This window comes from Ascaphus truei, chromosome 6, assembly GCF_040206685.1.
Source record: "Ascaphus truei isolate aAscTru1 chromosome 6, aAscTru1.hap1, whole genome shotgun sequence".
Classification (NCBI taxonomy): domain Eukaryota; kingdom Metazoa; phylum Chordata; class Amphibia; order Anura; family Ascaphidae; genus Ascaphus; species Ascaphus truei.
In genome coordinates, this window is record NC_134488.1 from 78182485 (window position 1) to 78205293 (window position 22809).

A 22809-nucleotide genomic window follows, 5' to 3' on the forward strand; every position below is an offset into this window, starting at 1 on the left:
ACTACTTACATACTTCATTTGTGATTTTTAAGAAAAAAATTAATGTAAAGCTGACAGTTTGCTTTTTTCATACAGTTTTTAATAGATTGTCCTTTGATGGAGTGGAATAGCATGGATGCTATAAGCAATATGGGATTAACAGGTTTTTCTGACACAGTTACAAGTTTTGCACTGTGAATTTCTTAAAGCCCTATATAAGATGAGAAAAAGCATTCCAGCTGTGCAATTAAATGCTGAGGTGATTATTGTACGAGTGGGCTGAGTTGTTATCATGCCATTACTTTCCTAAAAATGAATATTACTACCGTTGTACCAAGTAAAACAAATTGAATGAAAAGTTTTAATGACATGTTTATAGCAGGTAGAGTATAGTTAATATTGATTTCATTTTCCTATTGTAACCTTACAGAATTATACGTTTTGGCAATTAGTCTCAGTGCTATTAGAGCCTGGCCAATTAAATTATAGTTGTCAATAAACATATGCCACTATGAATAGGGTGTTTCACTGCCTGATTAAGTTAGCTTGGCTTTATTATATAATAACCAGAGACCAACTTTAACAATCGGGATTCCAATGAAATATGCTCTTGCTTTTTAATTGGTTTACAGTTGTGTCATTACTGCAAAATATAAAAAGATATCTGTAATTGAGAGAACATTTTACATCTCAGCTGAGGTTTATTAATATAGCGGTAACACGTATCATTTAACAGCTTGGCGTAGTTGATTCCTTTAGAGCCTATTGCTGTTTGATACTGATAGCTATTTGTGTCCATTTTTGGTATGAGTTAAACAACCAATTATGAGCTGTCATTAACTTTGTCCACCTTAGAATACTTTATTTGCAGATAACTCAAGCTGCAAAATATGATCATAATATGATATTACTGATTAGTAATCTTTTTAAGTAGGATAATATCTGATCATACTAAATTATTTTTAAGGAATTTTTGACTTACACTTGTATTTTACAGGCATATGAGAGTCAACCTGGGTATTTTCAAATTAGATATTTAGCGAAAATTGAACAATGATGGAAAAATATTCTTGGAAAAATATACTGGACCAGATTTTTTTTACAGAAATCTATCAAACCTGACATATAGTCAAAGTATTGTTTTACAACTATAGTAAACTCCATATTCTGACTGGTATGAAATGTCTCCAAGATCAAGGTTCAAAGAATAAACAATCTATGTAGGCACATTTTTGGTTATAATTTTTGCTATATGTGTGCATTTTTCATAAGCAGAAATACGCATTTTATTTTGTAATATGATGAATGTATGTCTCTTTATTTATATAGTGCCATCCAGGTACATAACGCTTTACAATACACATGACATAATATTATAACACATAATGAGAATAAGCACTTCAGACATAAATCAATAGGAAAAGGAGTCCCTGTCCCGAAGAGCTTACAATCTAAGTAGTAAGTGGGGAGAACGTACAGAGACAGAAGGGGGGTGTCCTGGTAAGTGTGTCAGCAAGGGGTCATGGTCACTGCATATGAGATGCATAGTATCAGCCAACAGAGCTATCCATATGCTGCGTTAAAGAGGTGTGTTTTAAGAAAGACCCTAAAGGTGGAGAGAGAATACCAGTCGGATATTGAGGGGAAGGGCATTCCAGGGGTGTGTGCCTGCCCTTCCTCAGGGTGTGTGCCCCCCCTTAGGCAAGCACTATTAAGGATCCCCCCCCCAAGGAAAAAAATCCCCCCCACAAAATTTTTTGTATCAAAATTTTTTTACCAAAAATTCCCCTTGGTAGGAAGCAGGGGGTCTCAGGAGATGAACCCCATTCATTTCAGCTTTCTGGACCCCCTGCTTCCTGATATACTTGCCTCTTTAGGGGGTACCGGTATCTCCTGCTCATGTTTAGATGTCCTATCACATGGGCCAATATGAAGCTGTGACATCATATGTGGCTTCCTATTGGACCATGTGACATGGGGCTCTCAACCTAAACTGAGATACAGGCATGACTTAAGAAGGTAAATATCTCAGGAAGCAGGGGGTCCCTGGAGCTGAAATGAACTGGGTTCCGCTACAGAGTCTGCCTGCTTCAATCCGACGTGTATTTAAAAAAAAAAAAAGGAAAGCAGCAGTGCTGTTACTCTCTCCCTCTTGATGCCCCCTAAGACCTGCCACCCCTAAACGGTTCCTTACCTGCTTACCGCCTAGGGACAGGCCTGGGTGTGGGGCAGTGAATAAGAACATTTTAGGTGGCGAGGCCTTTAGATACAAAAAGGGTGGACAGAAAACATCCTTGAGTAGAACGCAAGAGTCAAGTAGGTGTATAGCAAGAAATTAGGGCTGAGATGTAAGGAGGGGCAGAAGAGTGTGAAGCCTTAAAATAGAGGAGGGGAATTTTCTAATACAGGATTTATTAACCAGGAGAGGGATTTCAGAAGGAGAGACGCTGAGACAGATTTAGGAGAGAATAAAGGAATTATAGCACCAGCATTTAGAACAGATTGTAGGGGTGACAGGTGAGAGGCAGGAAGGCCGGACAGTTGAAGGTTACAATAGTCAAGACAGTAGAGAATGAGTTTTATATATAGTCATTTTCTGAACATATGACCATGGTTCAACTGTTTCAGGATATCAAGATTATGAACTAAAGTTATTTGAACAGTAGCGTCATTAAAATGTCTGAAAGTAATAGTGTCTTTAACAAGATATCCTCACGGAAAGAACGGAGCACAGCAATAGCAGTAAGAAGGGGGCTAGATACCGCTGTTAAAAATCCTTTATTCCATGGTAGACATCATGGCATGGGATATGTTAATAGTGTCTTTACATTGCACTCTTTAATTTTTTCAGCATTAATATTCATATTCAGCATGTTTCTTGTTATGCAGAAATACGTAACAGCAGTGTGTTCTCGATCACTATCACTTCGAGGAAGCAAGCATGTAAACACACATGATTGCATGTTAAAAGTCATATGAATGCTTCAACCTTGCATTAGGCATGTTAGAGCAACACTAAAAACATAATAAAAAAAGAAAATACAAATACCCATGTATGCCTTTTTCTTGTCTGTTTGAGACCCCAATAGCTGACTATCAAGCTAATGTAAGTTATCAAATACAGTGATATATTAACACACACAAATGTACATAAAATGTGTAAAAAGTGTGTCTTTGTCATAAATTCAGTGGTAGCCATGTATTATTAAACAAAAAGAGACATTTGCACCATTTAACATGTAATAGTATATGCTAAAGAAGGGCATGACATGCATCTTTTTCAAGGTGCATACATATTCTGCTTTCACTCTAATATAAGACTAATATAAGCAAACAAGGGGCAGAACGTACAATTTTCTTCTATATTTCAACAAATGTATAAGTAGGCTAGTCTGAAAATATATGGGAAATAAAAAATGGTTTTCTTCCATCTTGTTTCTGGTGCTATATCTCAGCCAATGATTAGTATCACATCTGCATACTTTATGTATTGTAGATAATGTTTGTGTTTTTCAGGTCATTTTCCTTTCCCCACAATGTTTTACTGTTCCAAAAGAACTATTTATGAATCATTTATTTCACAAATTTGCAGAATTTGCACATGATCTATGCTGTCAAGTTTATAGTTAATATCATGGGCAGTTATCAGTCTTACATTTTTAATGTATCAATACAGAATACATTATTTCCCCATATTATATAAAACCACGTTTCTCATTAATCTAGGTTGGTGAATGTTTTACGGTTTTGAGATCCACACCTGTGAAAACAAAAATCACCAACATTAAAATTATATTTTCATATGTTTTTTCAGGAACAACTTATGACCAAAATAGGTTATTTCATTCAAGATGATCTAATGTAGAAACTTTTACAAGTATCACGTTTCTACCACTTATCACTTTTGACCCACTATTTGTTACAGTTTGTGGTTTGTGTACATAAGTTAACAAAGAAGTACGTGAGATAGTGATATCTTATAGGCTTATACCATTAATGATTTATAGGTCACTACGGACATAGCGTTATGTGGCTTTTACTTTTGCATTTGGAGCATGTATTCCAACAGGTTTTCTAATAACAAGTCTTATAGTGCATATGATGAAGAGACCTCTGCAGTCTTAAAGTGTATGCATAAGAAACCCCTTTACAATTGATATGTTGATCTATTAAAAGGCATCACAACCTATTAAGTATTAATTTAAAAAAGTGCAAAATTGAAGGGACTCAATTCATAACCAAAATAGCATAGTGAAGTTCTTAGGGCTTTGAATGTTCAAGCCTGTGGGTTCAATTCTGATTTGAATCACTTACACTCCATGTGATCTTTGTAGTAAATCACAATTTGTGTGGGTCTTTCCAATACAGTCATTATTCTGCAATAGTGCCAATCGGGGTAGTATCACACAAAAACTCCCATTGAAGTCAATGATCTGCACTATTGCAGCTTAATGCATAACCCCCATATAGTATCTCAATGTTTATATTCTAGTAATGACACACCTTGTATAATAGGATGTATCAAATTATGTGTTTCTATGCATTTGTTTCTTATTTTGTGTTGTGTCAAAAACGTAGCCAAATCAGTGGTCACTTTTATCTCCTTGGACAACAAACTTGTATTTTAGTCATACAGTATATAAGAAATGTGATCAATCAGTTTACACTTGTTGCAGCTGCAAGCAGAGAACATTGTATGTTGAAGAAAACTTTTCTTTGTGTTGATACACAGTTAGTAAATTCCATTATCCAATACTGCACTGTGATGTTAATGGTCTCAAGAATATAAAGAAATGTTTCATATTAAATTTCATGTATTATTGTTGCATGATGTTATAATGGATGCAGAAGACAAAGAAGAAAGAACAGAACAATAGATCTATAAAGCAGGACAGATTCAATTCAGGTTCTCTAGTATGGAATAGTATTGATGGTGACTTGTGTCAGGATATCAGAGAAATACTGTATTTACTTTATGAGAGTTTGTATTGCCATCATGCATTTCCTTATTTTTGCTCATTTTTAGCAATGATACTTTACATATGGTCTCAAAAATGTAATAATCATTTGATCATGAAACATTTAGATCATTGCTTATGTATCAAGATAAATTATGATATTGTAATGTTTACAAAAACTGTATACTGCATTAAATAATGCACCGGACTTACACAAATGCATCTATCTTCATAATGCTATCAGTCCCACTATGTATTTTATTTCTTTACAATTACCTTTACAAGTGGCCCCACTTAAACAATATAACTTGTTTAATCTCTTTATTGCTTGATCTTTCATTTTAAAATTATATGTTTATGATGTTACATATTTCTATATGACATTGTATTATAAAACTAAATGTATAGGTATTAAGATGCATTTCAGTGGCCGGAATACGAAAATTCAGCTTTTTTTAATGTTAAAAAGAAAATACCATTTATCAGCTACTATTGTGATTTGATAGCTCACAGTTTCTGACCACTTGCAAAGTCTGTTAAAAATGTGGCCTCTGGTAGAGTTGAAATGTAACTTTCCCATATATAACAAGGTTTGATTGTCTGTAGGTCTGCAAATCCAAGCTATAGATCATTGAGAAATACCCAGGATGAATGATGGAGTCAGACACAAGTAGGAGAGCTGTGAGCATTAGGTTTGCCATAAGTGTAAAAATCATGGAAAACGGGCATTAATCTTTACACAGGATCAGTAAGACGTGGTAGTGGATTAAAGGACACTTCAGTTGCATAAACTGAAATATGTATCTTTCTTAGTCCATATATGGTAACAGAATCAGAAATGGACTGGATTTGTCATCTCTATTTTCCAATATCCTGATTCTTCATGAGACATTATTAGTCAATACAAAGTACAGTAATTATTTATTAAAGTAGTACGTTAAATTGCTCGATTTTTTTGTTAAAAATGCTTCATAAATCTTTTGTATTCTCATCAGGAATATAGAAAGACTGCAGCTTTTCCAGTGCATGCATCTTTATGAACATCTCAACTTTTATTTGGTCACTAAAAATAGTTTGTAATGCTGCACAATTTATTTTATCATTGCAAAACACAAAAAAAAGAGTTTTCATTTCATGATTGTTTATCCTTATATTTGATAATCATATGTTTTTAATAACCAACTATAATTTTAAAAATAGATGTTTATTTTATATAACCAGAGAAGAGTAACTCACTAGTATGTTGTCTGTCTGCATATGACGTCATAGTCGGTTGTGAAATGATGTCATGTTACTCTTTCTTGCACATAAAGAGATTCATGTTTATGAATTCCCATTCATTTTTTTCTGAATGTACTGTATTCAGATAGGGATTATGATTTCTAATAGTATGAATGATGTGGCGAATGTATACATGTTATGAATAAACTCATGGAGTTCTCAATACAACCAAACAGATAATATAATCCAAACACAAATACATAACCGACAACAATGTTGAATGATCATAAAGTTCTTATCATTATGAATGCAACATCGAATTAGTCTAATGACTATACATTGTAAACCACACGTTGGTTTTCGTTCCATGCAGGATTATAAACGCTCTTCAATGTTATAATATATAGCATTTTGGCAAAAAATGGTCTTGAACATGTACTATTTACACATTGTTGTTATTATTAGTAATACTCATATTTTTAATAATAGTATTAATATTATTATTCCTAGTATTAGCATTTTCATAATTTCCCCCGGTTATTATTATTTTTTCTTTTCCAGCACAGAAAGAGCTGCTCAGCTATACATAGGGATGGACTGATTGATTTCATCATCTTAAGGTTACTTGTAGCTGTTAATTTTGTGGCTTCGGGCTTTCCTGGGTTGTGTGCTTTTTATTGCTGCCCTAGCAGGGTTTTTGCTCTGTTATTTTACACCTTTGGGATTAATGATTTAGTGCCCAGTAAAGCGAGACTGGTGGAAAGAAAGAAGAAAAGAAAGGAACGAAAGAAAGAAGGAAGCAGATGGGACCAGAAGATTAAAAGGAGAAAGGGACAATTTAGAGACGCGTTAGATACTTTTCCTATGGTGTATAAATGCTGTGCTATTTTATAATGAGCAAGACAGTGTCGTGAACTTGTAACTTTGTATCCACAATTAACAGCAGTTTGCTTCTTTATTCAACAGAAGGTTGTTATTGTTCACTGAAACCTCAAATATTGTAAGGATCTGCAGGTTAGAAAGAAAAACACCTTCCCTACACCTGTGTATGTTAGCAGCAACTGTAAACAAATGAGATAACTGTGGAAAGTAGGGTGGGAAAAAAACAGCAGCATGCAAAGTATAATAAGGAAACAGCACAATGATGAGAGTTAACTTGAATCTGAATGATCAGCCAACTGAGAAATAACTAAAAGTGTCATATACTTAGGAATACATTAGTGAAATGGAGGTATTGACTATGTCATATGTTGGCTCTGCATATCTCTTACTATTTGAATTGATCAGCTTTATGGGAAGCAGAACAGTAACACATAAGGCTTTGTCAATCGATGTTGTGATCAGCCTGAGCTCTATTGAGAAACACATTGAGTATGTGGAAGAACCACGATGTTCTTTTATGAGCTGTTGGGACGTTGCTTGTGACTGACAGCGCCGATCCATTTATGGGTTACTGCACATTACATTGTTACACTAAAACTAGGCAGAGTTATCTGATTGTAAAATAACCCCTGGTGTGCCTCGGTGCTTTTGAATTTTTTGAAGGTTGGGGCAAGTATCTGATATCACAACCAATTCAATGCATGGCAACAATAAAACGAATGGTAAATGATATGTGCAGCTAAGTTTAAACGAGTGGCATGAAACTCTGGAGTTGTATTTTAACTCACCCAGTGCTGGTAAAGTCATGTGGCATTCGTCTGTTTTCTCTGCCTCTCTCATTATGAAAATGGATAGAAGTATCATGCTGTATTTAAGCAAGTAGAATAGTGCTGCCATCTTCTGTGGCAAATAAACTACAATCAGACACACAGAGCAATTGTACAATAATTCACGTCTGCTTACTTTGTTGGTCAGATGTAACTGCTGTTTGATTTATCTTTGCACATTGTTGTATATCATCAGTTGATATTGTCCCCTTCCAGTGTTAATAATAAACAATTACTGATAAACACAAATAGTAAGATTGAACAGTACATGTCCCAAATAGGACATATTTCAGGAGAAATGTATGCCTCTTCCTTTTTGTAAAAAATAATAATATTTCTTTCTTTTGTAGATTGGAAAATAGATAGACTATCGCAGGTGACCTGTATATAGAAAATGAAAATACAATATATAGTGCAAACTTGGCCAGAGATTGATAATGGTCCTGCTTTATTTGTGTTGTTTCTTTATAAAAACACTGGTCGGTCAATACACATCTTTGGACGTAGGTCTTTATAGTAACACAAGAGACGTGACTGATTTTATGACGCTAAATAATGTATGATTAAACTGCAAGGAAATACATATGTTATGTTTATTCTACATTTGAGAGTCTTGTTATAGTTCATAATGTGATATAAATAAAATTATGTGTTAACGTGTGCCACGAAACAAAGACTACGTATTCCATACATATTATGGAGATTACCAGTTTACTGTTTAAAAATACATGTAATACCAATCAATTAGTATATTAGAAAGTGGTATCTTACATTTCCTGAATAAGACTATTGTGTTATGTTATTACTGTATGTAGCTGGTTTATGAATGGTAGAAGTTGTTACAACAATGTCTTGAATTAAATGAGTCAGTCTCTGATCAGTTAAATCAGTCTTGAACTGATACAGGCCCATCCATGATCAAGCTTTATTGGTGTCAAGAAAAAGGATGTTTTCGCTCTGTATATTATTTAACCAGTTCAGTGCTGGGCGGGATTACACACATTTTTCTGTAATTCTCTGCAGCTCCCTTCTGCACTGAAGTGTATAACACATAAAACGTGTTTGTTGTAACCTGTCCTATACGCCTCAGGCCAACATTTATTGCACATTTTGGTTACTTGTATAATGCTCAACCCCCCTCAATCCAGCACCAGCCCACTGGTAAATTAAAGATCATGGCAACGTCACATAACACCCCATAAGTTTTCCCCCTAAATTGTTCCCTTCGCTGGCTTCAAGTCTAAAAGAAGAAAAAGCTGTTGTGTCCTAAATTAATAAAATGTGTTCATGATGCATGGAGTACCTGTTAGTAGCTATTGAAACTGTCTGCAGACTGGGAGCGGGTCAAAGCTGGATAATTGGATGCAGAAACCTTCCTAATATCACATTGAAGGTGTCTTCCTAAAGCATGTTTATGAATATACAACCCTGTCAGATATACAATCCTGTCATTTATGGCAGTCTGAGGTTTAAAAGCAATGTGTATACATATATATATCCCTGTATCCATAATATATATATATATATATATATATATATATATATATATATATATATATATATATATATATATATATATATATATATTCTTCCAATACGTTTTCGGGTGTCCAGTCGTTTTAAAGTCCTTCAAAAAGTACATGGTCTGTACCCATGATACTCTGCGATGTCTTGTCTATAGATTATGAATTATGGACTTTACATCAAAAGGAAATTCATTGGCAGATCATGAAAGGGCAATTTTAGGTCATTTTAAGGAGACTGTATGGCAAACCTTTTTACATACGATGTTATTTAGAGCAGGGACTTGGGCGATCATTATGAAAAATTATTTATTTGCCCTCTTGTCTTAATTTTATAACCTTTCTCCTACAGGCTTTAATGTTCTAAAGCCCTTTAATACAGAAGACGTCTTTGAATATTGGTGTTTACCTGAACAGCTAAATGTTATTCTAACACATTGATAGCTACAGTAAGAACAAATTGTGCCCTGAGCTAAATTACACGGGTTTAAACCAGATCAATTTCATGCAAATCGAACATCAGGACTGCAAATTGTAATCAACTATAACATTAATTGGGAAGTGAAAACACAGTGTGCAAGCAGTTCAACTGAACCCACAAAGAGTTACTATTGATGAAGAATGGATTCTTTATTATTTCTAGGTGAAGCTAAAAGGTAATGAAAGTTTTTTTTGGGCAAGCTCCTTACTCAAAATTGTTTTTAAAAGTAGCTAATCTACATCGGAAAAATGGTCCTAGAAAACGTTCCAAATTTGAATCCACTGTGTTGACTTGGTTCCACTTTTTTTTTAACATGGTACACAAGTTCCAGTCTTAAATACTTAAGTCGTTTTACTCTGGGTGTGGGTAGTTGGCCAGAAACTGATTATTTTTCAGCCAAGTGTCCTTTAGAATATGAAACAGCTTCATCTTTTTGTAATGTACCATAGAAGGTCTCTCTTCTAAACGAAAACTAATAGACACAGCAGTTCTTAAAAGCTATCCCAGTGGCATCGACTTCTTCATCCATTATTCTTTTCTCGTGAAACAAAAGAGAACAATAGATCCCAATGCCCCCCTTGTCTTGAAAATCCCTTTAATTGAAATCATACTTTTTGGCAGGAATCCAAACAATTTTGTAATTGTTAGCAAAAACTATTTGATTAATAAACACCATGGGTGATGTAGATATAATATATATTCACACAGAATTATTTTATGGGTTTAATCTATTTTACCACGTTTACAGTGTACTAATAAGGACTGTATTACCATGCAATAACTATGCGTTTTAATTGTATTTTACTTGAATGCAAGTATTGTAGATTCAAATAATGTCCTGATTAGAATTTATTTGGTTTATGATTAAAATGAATATATATATATATATATATATATATATATATATATATATATATATATATATATATATATATATATATATATATGCCCACTCCATTTAAAAATTAAATAGCAATCTACAGTTCAGCAGAAATACTGTACATATACTGTATAATGCTGTTATTCAATATTATATTTTTGAATGCTTAACAATTACTGGAATCTTTTTTGAGTTGCAGGGAAGCTGTTGTTTTTCATTTGTCGGTTTATACTTATTTTTTTTCATATATATATATAGTTATATTGATTATTGACCAAGATACTTACCAGGATAGAGTGAGAAATACAGAACAACTCATTCACAAACACCTTCCTACTCGAATATATCATTTTTTTTTAATCTATTGGGTTTTCAGGATACAAATGTTTGTTTGAATTGCAGTGTCCCACGTTTTTTTTTTTTGAGAATCGTTATGACCAATAATAAACCACCCTAATCATATAACCATATTAGCACACTTATGTCATTTCATTGTTATCCCTTTATTTATTTGTCTGTGTTACCCCCAGTTCATTTGCTGTGCTGCTGCAGCTAATGCTTTACACCTATGGGCTTTTGTAACTGACAATAAGATCGAGATCAAGACATGTTCATTGGTCTTTTTTTTTTTTTTTAATATCTGTTTAAAAGTTTCTGTAATTTTCACCTAATGAATTGTTTTTTTAATGTTCTTCTCCATCCACGAGTGGATTATGTCAGGTTGGTCCAGCCAGCCCTGGCTGACTTTTCATAGCTCTTGGCTGTATGTACAAACCCTTATTGGGATTAGTGGTCAGACTTCTCATTTCCCACAGCCATAAAAGGTCCTGAACTCAATTAATGGCTAATAATTATACAACCAACTTCACTGCTACTATGTGGCATTATTAGCATTTGAGAAGGACACGAGAAGCAAAGTAAACTCAAGGGGAAAGTTTTAGATCATTTGTAAATCACTTATCTGATATCTATAAACTTTAATTATACTAAAGAGCAAAAGGACCCAGGGAAACGTGCTCTCTCTCTATTTCCAGACAAAGGAGAGAGGGGGGAAAACGATTAGAATGGGACTCAGATTAAAATAATAATAATATTTTTTTAATAATTTCATTCATTTTATCTTCAGTGTTATTGAACTAGGATGGTTTTACATTCGCAAAATTCAGATTATGCTGCTGCTGTTGTAGATTTCGAATTAATTATTAACCACAGTGCAAAGGAACCAATAAGCACAAATAGTCTCATACCTTTCTATTCTTCCTGCCCAATCTACATATGAAACTTCTGGCCACAAAAAAAGACTGTACCAATGTTAATTAATTTTCACAACACGAAATATTTGCAAATCCTATTTTCTGCACGTTGCTATGGAAATAGTGTCCTGGATTATTTTGTTTCAGAGCTGTTGAAAATGTCAATTCTTCATCTGCATTTCTGGTCTTTATTTGTATGCAGAAGTACTAGTTTGTATCTTTAAATAGTGAGTGTGGAATTGTTTATTCCAAAAATGCAAACATATATTATGACAACTTGCATTCCATATTAGGATATTTGCTGGTATTCTCCTTTAGCTAATTTAGCTTTCAGTCGTAAACTAATACATACTAAATACATTTTTACTAATTACCACGTATAGAAATAAACTAGTTTTCCGGAGATTGGTTAACAGAATATGGTTTGTTTAATTACATTTTTAGAAGTTACACATTTAATATATAATTTAGTTTTTTTCTTCCAAACATAGATACATTACACGATGACTGTACAATTAACAATATGTATAGCACAAGGCAAATGTTCAATCATGTCAATTTTATACATTAGTAAAAATATATATACATTAGACAAATTGGTGTTAATACTTTCAATGAAAAATAAAGCATGCTTTGAGCACTGTATAATATTTAGACTTAATACATTTGAATACAATCGGTAACATTCCCTCCCAACACGTTGGCACGAAAATAAATCAACTTATAACTAAGAACAACTATCTATTTATTTTTTAATAAATGTTCAAATGTTAGTCACCTCCACGTAAGAATTACATTGGTGATGCCAACTACAAAGTCAGTTCAGCAACTTCAGTAGTTAGTAACTTGTAAGCACCGTAAGGTAACTGAACAATATTAAATCGAGCTACTTGTGGATAAGAAATGCAGTGTTAAATAGAGGCTTGATTGTTCAAGCAATGCTTTTGTTGTTACTCAAGTAACGTAAACTTGTCTTTAAATTACCTCAATAGATACGATTTAAAAAAAAAATCTTAATATAATTCTGAAACTGATCTTGTTTTTTCCTGTTTTATTAGAATCGTTCTAAATGCATAAACAGGTGTATGTTTCAGTAACTGAAGTGCGCAAAATAAAAATAAAAATTGTTCAGTTTGAAAAGTAATAATTTTCCAATAATTGTGCAATTAGTGTTGGGGTAATTGGAGTTGAGGCATTCTGTAGTCCTCAGCATTGTATTTTGCTGCTACAGTAGCACTGCACCAGCCACAAACTTGATCTTGAATCCTATGCCAATCCCAAGGGACCTGTGGTCCTAATACAGCAAACACACCCTTTGTAAGCTTCTACTGTACTGCTTCCAGAACCAGAATCCTATAGAGTAATGCAAACGCCATTAGGACCATTAAAACAGAATAAATCTGTTTCTCGGCATTTTCAATGCCTAAGGAAAAAAGTGTAGAGCGAACAAAAACGGAAGGAACCATAATACCATTGATTCAAATAGCATTTTTCTCTCTCAACCATTTATACATGTATACGTATACGCTTCAAAATATACAGATTATTATTTTGTTTAATTATTTTTTTACCTTTTCCACGCAGAAATCAACAATTTAGTCGATCTGCTAACATTTATCCTGTATTGGTAAAATAAGAGATTTAAAAAAAAAAAAGTATAAAAATTAAGCATTAACTGATTGAGATGTAATCTAAAAATATCAGGTATGTAATTTCTTCATATAACTGGACAACATTGAACACATACCATCTACATGCACAACACAGACATGTGTTATGCATATATACGTGTGCTTATGACAGTTATTGCTGGAAGCATGGGTTATGCTCTATGGCATTTTGTTGGCATGCTCTTTTAGATCTGATGGCAAAGTGAAAACAGTCATCTGATATGCTTTGTTCACGATTACATTTTTTTTCTATACAATAACAGTGCATTAATAAAGTAATAAATACAACAGAGTTTTTTACCCATCAGAATAATCCGTTCGCACCTAATCACTTTAGTTTACAGTTGCAGCTCAGTGGCCTTTGCAGAATTATTGTGCTCGAATTTTTACATCTTTTGTTTTCCTTAGAAATTCCCCTTTGCAGAAATATTTTCCTTTGATATTCCCGATCTTCCCAAAAAACCCCAACAGAAATCTTTACACATGCGATTTCTCTTTCGCTTTAGAGAGATATGTTTTATAAACATTCCACTCACATTTTACTTAATGCTTATCCAAGTTAAAGTACTATTTTTTTTCTGCTAAATGATGTTTTCATTTCATTTTGAGGACAACAGTGGGAACTAAAAGAAAAAAAGTTGATGGGCGATCTGGTAAATTTGCATGTTTCATGACTAGTGTAGAGTTGGCAGTCGGAGTTCATCAGATACATTTTATTGATGTAAACCTCTAACAAGAGCATCTCGGTATTTACAGGTGCAAAACTCCATTCTCCATTCTATTCCACCATGGTGTCTCCAGGGAGTAGGGTCCAAACCTGAATTCACCGCCTATTACCACTGGGTGTTACTGAAAAGAGTAAAGGTTAAAATAACTCCTACAAAGCTGAAGCATTCAACTATTTCACCGCTTCTTAATTGCACATACCAAATTTACTAGCTGTAATCTTGAACGATATAATCTCAAGCAGCAAGGCCCATACATCCATTATGTGGGCAAATTTAATTAAAACACTATTATAATTATTTTGGCAAGTTAAGTATAGACTGATTTTTTTTCCCCTTTTACCCAAACACTGGACACATTGAGTAATTTGCCTTTTTTTTAATCTCCTTCTGTGTTCTACAAACAAGAAAAATTGAAGACATTTAATAATTCTTATAATTAATAACTATTCTCTTCTTTAATATTTCATGTATGTTGAGCCAACTCTATTGTTAAACGTGCTAAAAAGAGAAAATCAGGATGGGATTTATAATATTTTGGCTAATGAATATATTCAGTCATTTATTTTATTATGAGTGTGCTGTAAATTCCATAATTAAGACGTATACATAATGTCCTGTTGTTTTGATTCCACAGGAAATATAATACTTGGCGTGATTTTTTTAAATCTAAATCTTTGTATGCATCAAATACAGTAACACCGTAACTGCTGGAGGGACCGCACTCCATCCCACTGCAATGAGAATGATACCCATCAAGCACTTTACAGGAATGTAAACCCTTCATTTACAATTAAACACTTTCAACTTCTTAACAATTAGGTTGCAGTGGAATTTGAGATGTGCAGATGTGTCTTTTGTTCTATTACTTTAAATGTGTAAATCTGCAAAGGCTTTTACAGTCGCAAATACGTGTTATTAAACAAATATTTATGACTTCTGACCATTTGTGACCAGTAGCCTTTTCTTCGTGTTTATTTTACTGTACATGTGTATATACAGTCTATTTCTTCCTAGGGATGTGTGGATTTCTTCAAGCATTAGCTGATTGAGATGTAGCCATTTAATACTAATCTAAAAATATCAGGTGTGTAATTCCTTCATATTTATATAATTAAAGCCTACCTTTCGACCTGCTGCCATGACTATCTGACCTGGCCACTTGAATTAAAACAGTCCTTTCTCCACAGTCCAGACAGCACATCAATCAGCAAGCTATTTACATGTCTCTTGTTTCTTTAAAGGCAATACTTGTAGGTCGGTTAAACTCAACTTCTATTTCCTGTCATCTATAAGGTCTGAATATCAGCGATGTGATCAGAAAACGTGCAAATTGCAATATTTATGAATGACTAGTGGCTACGTTTCTTTAGATCTGAAATGCAAAAGAAATCTGTGTCACTTACCCAGATTTCTGATCACCAAGACCTTCAAACGCCCAATATGTCAACATTCGGCTAGGGAGAGAGCTTACCTACTATAGAGCAAAGCAAAATATTGCACGAAGACTGGGTTAAAGCAAAAAGCATAAAATCAATACAATATACTTGGAAAAATCAAGAAAACATAATGTCCTGCTAGTCCCATGTATGTGTGAGTCTGTCCAAAGAGTAATAAATGTATTTGACACTTTTAAAAGGGAGCTGCTCTCCGGGAGCTGGAAGAATGTTTAAAGTATGTGGCTAGTGAGTTATCATCATATAGATTCATTAATTAAGTGTATCAGAATTGCAATGGCTTAACAGTGGCTCTATTTATATGACCTTATCCAGATTTGAATAAACATCACAATGTTAATATTAGCTATCATTTGATTTCTAACACTGACAAAGAGCAACGTAAAAAAAAAAAAAAAAAAACTTTAAATTAGATGTTAAATAGTACACTGGTTACATGTTTTTACCTAAAATGAAGAGAACTATCAAATAGCACGATATCTTAGGAAAATAAAAACAATTATGAAAGTACAATCAGAAATATTATAATGCCCCCCTCCTCTCCCCCCTAAAAAAAAGTTCAATATTATGATGATTTAATTACCAACAGTCCAAGGTAATCACGTGAATGATGTGGGGTGGGGGGGTGGGGGGATAATGACCTAGAAAATGAAAAGGACATTTGAATAAAACAATCTTAATAAATAAACAAAATCAATACTGCAACTGGAAACTTTATCATAATGGATTATCATTCTCTACAAAAAAACAATAATATTAATAATCACCTTTTTATTGTATGTTACCTTGTTCCTTAAATATGTCCGATGTAGGGTCAATGTGCAAAGGGTTACAATCACAGAGGTCTGATTTTTCTTAAAGCGACAGAACAGGGAAATGCGGAGATGGAGCTGCGAAAAAAAAGGGGGGGGGGAGAGATAAGGGATCTGAAGAAGAGGATAGGACAAAAATTGATGATGATGAATACATTGGAAAGTTTCTTGGCCCTGGTGAGGGTGTCAGATTGAAGGCTCTGTGCGCATGTGCGAAGGTGTCCAAACTGACAATGCTTGGGAGATGAAGATAGTGTGTAGCTTGCTTCTGGGCTCAAGGAGGAGGAGAGGAATCCACAAGCCGACAAGATGAGATCCAAGGCAAGGGCGAGAAAACTGGCCAAAAGTAGGTCCCTTTTCTTTCTTCTCCTGCGCGTAAGTTAACCTCGGGATCCACCAAGATCTTTCCAGCTGGCTGATGATCTTTGCTAGATAAACTGCTGCAGGAAACAAGCACCTTTCCCCTTTCCTTTATGGGTTCTAAAGCTACATAGATGATTGCCTGATGTCCACCCCTTTCACTGGTAGCAGACGAGGCGCACTGACTAGTTCAGTGTAGTAGCCCTAGATTCCCATCACAATTTGCAGCCTTCTAAGCGAAGAAAAGAGCTTGTTGCTTCGCCGAAGAAAGAGCCGGGGACGCTTAAAAATGGCAAATAAATGTAAAAACGAAAGTTAAGTAAAAGTTGACGAGAGGGATAGCAACTTTTTTTTTTTTTTTTTTTTTTTTTTTATTGAGTCGTTCCAAGTCTTGTGAAATAATATTCCTGGCTTGTGAAATAGTGGGCGCTAGAGCACTGCCCACGACACGAGGAGAGAATCCAAGGAGGTTTAACGTGGAGGGAGAGGGAGGCAGAGAGCAGGACAGACCAGACTAAGGGACAATCATTGCACAGGAGCCAGGGATTTGATATCAAATGATGGATACCTTGTTGCCATTGCATTTCCTCCACTCACATATTTGCTAGACTGAACTCAGACTGCAAACACTGGCAGTTTGGGGGAGTGGGGGAGTGGGGGAGGGGGGGGGGGGGCTGTTGTAAGATTTGGGGAATTACAAGTCATATCAATCTTTCCTGGTCACACATTACTCTTTCTTTTGGACTTTTTTGTTGTTGTTTTTTGTTGTTGTTGTTGTTAAATCCAATTGACTACGTTTTCACTTGAGAAGTTTGTGTCTGGAGGAATGACTGGTGGTACATTGAGAGGTTAGCGGTGTGGCAGGGATCTGGGATCCTGTAGTTTATTAATCTATCATCTCTGTTTGTGTGAGGAGGTTGGGATTAGCTGCACAATTCAGTCCTGTCAAAGTTTTACTTTCTTTTTCACTGTGGCTTTGTGCAAAATAACTGGAGACTGTAAATTCAATTGATTACATGTACTTTATTCTTTTAGCACTTCTGCATTGCTTTATACTGAGACACTAGCTTGTGAACTAACACAATGCCCACACCATTTTTTTTATTATTACATTGTAAAGTCCATTATATTTATTGTACCAAAACCATTGTAATCATTAGACACACACACACACACACACACACACACACACACACACACACACACACACACACACACACACACACACACACACACACACACACACACATCTAAACACTTACACATTTTTTTTAATCATAAGTACGTGTGTGAGAATTGCACGTCTACTAAACAGGGCAGGTAAACAGGGGCAATGTGATCACAAATGCTGCATGTTCCCATTTTACAACAGTCTGGCTGTCTCTGCACCTGGATTTTAAACCCAGAAGTTTTGAACTTCTGTTTCTCGGTGCATTTTCAACCATACCTTTGTTTATATATGTAAGCAATATAGAGGATTGCATGCATAGTACACAGTGTCATCTAAAATAAAAATGAGTCAGATGCTGGGTTTAATCTAAGAAGACACCTTTATTAATACGGGCATGGTTTTAAGAACTATGCAATATTGTAACCTGCATAGTTGTAAAACTTACAGTATAAGGATAAGGAGTTGCAACTCACACAGCTATTTTGCTATCAAAAGCTGAAAGGGTAAAAATCTCCCACACATTAATGTACAAGGCCCAATGGTATATTTCTCTGTGTTAGGGACAGCCAAGAAGCCAATATATATATATATACACACATGCGTGTGTGTTTTCATATTAAAGTAGCATGTTTAATTAAATAGGAATATTAATTAAGGTGTGTGTATGTTAATGCTATTGAAAAGAACTGATCCAGAATATACTTACAAAATAGTGAATCACAATGATGTTTGGACAACATTATGAAGTATTGTATTAAAAACGAGTTACAAAACTTTCAATCAAATAAGACTGTACATAATACATTTCAGACTGTGTCCTACTTTTAATAATTGAAACTACTTTGCTGAATTGCAATTTTATTTATTTCAATATTTGTGTCCCTGCTCTTGTTAATAAAGGTTTCTAAATAATAATAAAAAAATTATTCTGGAAAAGGAGTTATGTAATTTGGGAAAACAATCACAACCAACAGAGACCTGTGTTAGCAGCCGCCTTAAGAGGTTGCTAATACCAAGTGGAAATGTGTATTTGGGAGAGTGAGCACTGATTAAAATCAGGTGTTTAATACAATGCAAGGCCCAACGGTTTATGGGGTTTGAGAGAAGGATTTTAGGGATCACAGTTCAAAACAGTAGCCTACAGCTAAGGTTTCCCTGTCCCCTGAGAGTTCATATGAAAACTGGCTAGATGTATGAACTTGTACATGAACGCTTACATACATGTGCATTGTATATATCTATTCATATCTATCTATCTACATTTATTTTCTACATTTAGAACTCTAGTTCCTTAACAAATATGATGTTATTGTCATACTCTTCATTATATATATATAGATAGATAGATACCTAAATAAAACATCGTTTTGTGTACTTGTTACAATAGCTTGTGAAGCTACACTGAGGAAACCTGAGGTTTTCTTTAAACAGTTTATGGGGGCTTGCATTGTGATGTCTTATGGAAGGTCACCAGGTAAGAATAGGAATTCAATATGGACCGGATTGCTACAGTAGTCGGTTTCCTAAACTTTATTCCACAGATAGTGCAGACTAAACAGTTTCAATCCTGACTTCTTACAAGTAGCATTTGAACTGTGAAGATCGGGATCTGTGAATTTATTGATTTCTATCAAGAGTTAGAAAACTTAACGGCAAAAAATAATTGAAACAGTAAAATGTATAATATTATAAATCTCACACACTAACTATTTATACAATGTAACATACAGTATATAGTCCATACTCGAATACATCATTATATTACATTTCTTCTACCTATAAACATGCTAAAATATTTTAAATACATCATTTTGTACAGTACAACTATATTTTCGTGTGCAATGCTTATTGCATAAACTCTGCAACAATATCATAGAAAAAATATTGCTGACACATTTTACTTGTGACTAACATCTAGCTATGGATAAAAAAAAACCTATTTTTTAATAATAAACCTGCCAAAGTCTTACTATTTATTTGTATTTTTTTACATATATGGAAAACTAATTATTTAATAAACAAAACAAAACAACCTTTTTTCCTCCAGTAAACATAAATGCTAGATGAGGATCGAGGCTAAGTAAAATAAAAGGAATAGGAACAAAGTTACATTTTTAGGTTTTAGGTTTATGCAAGGGATGCAATCATACATCATGTTTTCCCCCATTCTTAAACTGGTAAAAGACAATTTTACAACTTGCAGAATTCTGAAATATCTTTAAAATCATATTACAGTACACTCCCAAACCACCCCTCCCCAATATGTGAATGTCTAAAATATTTGTATTGTATTTTACTTCAAAATTACATAATAAAAACAAAGTTTATTTAAAAAAAAAAATCATATTACAGTACAACTTACCTCCTTCACTTTTTGGGATAAAAACTTGAAAACAGAGATACTAGACATACAGTGTTCTAATCACTTGGATGGATGGAAAATACCAAAAAGTATGGTTTAACAATTAATAACATACAACATGCTAATGCACCCAGCACTAAGGGCAGTGACATTATGATATGTACCTGCTAATATACAGTAGCATTCAAGTCTTTTGTGTTTTCTCGTTTTAAGGACAAGTGTATTAGAATTTGAGAAGAGGCAGGCTTATTGGTTATTATTACAATTATATTCTTGCTATAATCACTTAAAAAAGAGAGACATTGAATGATCAGATGTTAAAGGTTAAAGTAATGCAATACAGTTAGATGTGTTCTGTCCTTATTGTGCAGTTAATACTGTACTTGTTTTATTTGAAAGAGGAGTTGTGTTGAGCCAGTTGTAAGAAGAATGTTTGCGGTGCATGTCTTTTTTTAAGAAGCTGGCTCACCCTCTCTTTTTGGTCTGGAACTTGCTCTTTTCCTTTGTATGCCCTCTGAGCCCATTTCCTTACTCTAATCTCTCTCTTCAATCTTTGAGCACTTTCAGAGCTCACTTACAAACCAGATAATATATTTCCATAGCCATTGCAGGCAGATTACACAAAAACATATAGCTGTGTGTGTTTGTATTACATACATACATACATACATACATACATACATACATACATACATACATACATACATACATACATGTGTGTGTGTTCGTTCATAGGTTTCTATAAAAAGAAAAACAACAGAGAATTATACCTATATATTAGTATAAATCACATTGTATTTATCCAGTTTTTCCAGCATACAGTATGAAAATAAGAGAAGTTATTATTTTTTGTAGAGTGCTTCTATAAGAAAAAAAAACAACATCTTTCATCCACAAAAAAAAGTCTCTTTTAGATGAAGAAGGCAGCAGTCACTAACTAACTGAAAATACGAAGCATGTGTTTTGGAGTAAAACAGGACATTTACATTATGCAGACAAAATATGCAGCGATGCCAAGAGTCGGGTATTAGGTGTTAGGGAAACAGTGAAATCAACGCTTTTTATTCTTTCTGTGCAGTCTTGACGGCGATTTAAACATGTCAGTAGTATTTTAGAAGACCACTTGGAGTATATATCCCTTAATACACATAGAATTTATGACTGACAAGCAGCTTATGAAGTAGCAAGCAGGAGTTGCTTTATTAGATTTTATATGAAAACAATATTTCGCTTTCAAAGAAAAGGGTCATTCTACTGTGTCATGATCTCATAATTGGAGAACATTAAATTGTATTTAAAATTAAGAGACACGTTGTGATATGCAAAATAAATGCTGATGGGGGAACAGAGACATTTAAATCATCAGCTATATTAAAGCCAAACGTATTTGGACAAAATGCCAACAATGTAAGACTATAAATTAAACAATTTGTTGTCAACTAGATTAGGGGATTCTGCTTAAGAAACACTGCAGTTAGCAAACAGCTGCTGGGAAGTTTTTTTCTACACAATGTTCCCTGGAGACAGAGGTGCACAAGGGTGCAACATTAATGTCCTTCTGCTGGCTCTATACAAACAATATGCAATCATATTCAAACAGCACTAATGGGGCTGCATGTAAAATGTACAGATCATGGTAAGGTCATGTAAGCATTTATTTTTCCTAAAATAACCGCATGCAATGGCATCTGAACACAATACTCCCTAACTCAAGTAATGCGATGCAACATCTACAAGCCCTCCTCTTTCGCGTAAAATATACTGCATGCAGAAACGTATACACACACACACACACACACACACACACACACACACACACACACACACACACACACACACACACACACACACACACACACACACACACACACACACACACACACACACACAACTATGTGTGAAAGAAGAAGAATGAAAATCATGCATTTAAATACGAAAATGGCATTTTACAGTAAATGTCAATGATTCACACATCTTAAATGCTAGACCGCAGGGCACATTTCCTCTTATTACATGGTCTTTATTTCTTGCTTATAGACCAGTCTGGTCTATTGTACCAGAATATATTACAGACAATTGGCATTGTTTTTAATCCACCAGTACATGTTTGGGAATAAAATAAATGTAATGGAAAGAACATATTTTTAGATCTGTATATATTTTTGCTATTAGAGGGACTGGCAAACATACGGGTTGACATATATTTAAGGCTCCATACTTTGTAAATATTTGAAATGTACTTATTTAT

At 34.2% G+C, this 22809-nt stretch overlaps 1 protein-coding gene and 1 long non-coding RNA gene across 6 annotated transcripts in view; one reads left to right on the plus strand and one right to left on the minus strand.

Annotated features, from left to right (window-relative positions):
- Positions 1-12413: 12413 nt before the first annotated feature.
- On the minus strand, positions 12414-16431 carry LOC142497300 (uncharacterized). 2 transcript variants are annotated; one of them, XR_012802228.1, is made up of 2 exons: positions 15806-16431; positions 12414-14523 (listed from the first exon to the last, which is right to left on the minus strand). It is a non-coding gene; the product is annotated as an uncharacterized LOC142497300 (long non-coding RNA). The 2 variants fall into 2 exon arrangements; XR_012802227.1 differs by having other exon boundaries at positions 15525-16431.
- A 383-nt stretch (positions 16432-16814) lies between these two features.
- PRDM16 (PR/SET domain 16) overlaps positions 16815-22809 on the plus strand; it is a 621677-nt gene continuing 615682 nt past the window's right edge. For 2 of the 4 annotated variants that reach the window (XM_075604889.1, XM_075604890.1), the window contains exon 1: positions 16815-17014. In XM_075604889.1, coding sequence (XP_075461004.1) covers positions 16978-17014 — 37 coding nt within the window. In that variant the 5' untranslated portion in view covers positions 16815-16977. The remainder of the gene's footprint in view (positions 17015-22809) is intronic. The other 2 variants (XM_075604892.1, XM_075604891.1) reach the window with 1 other exon arrangement.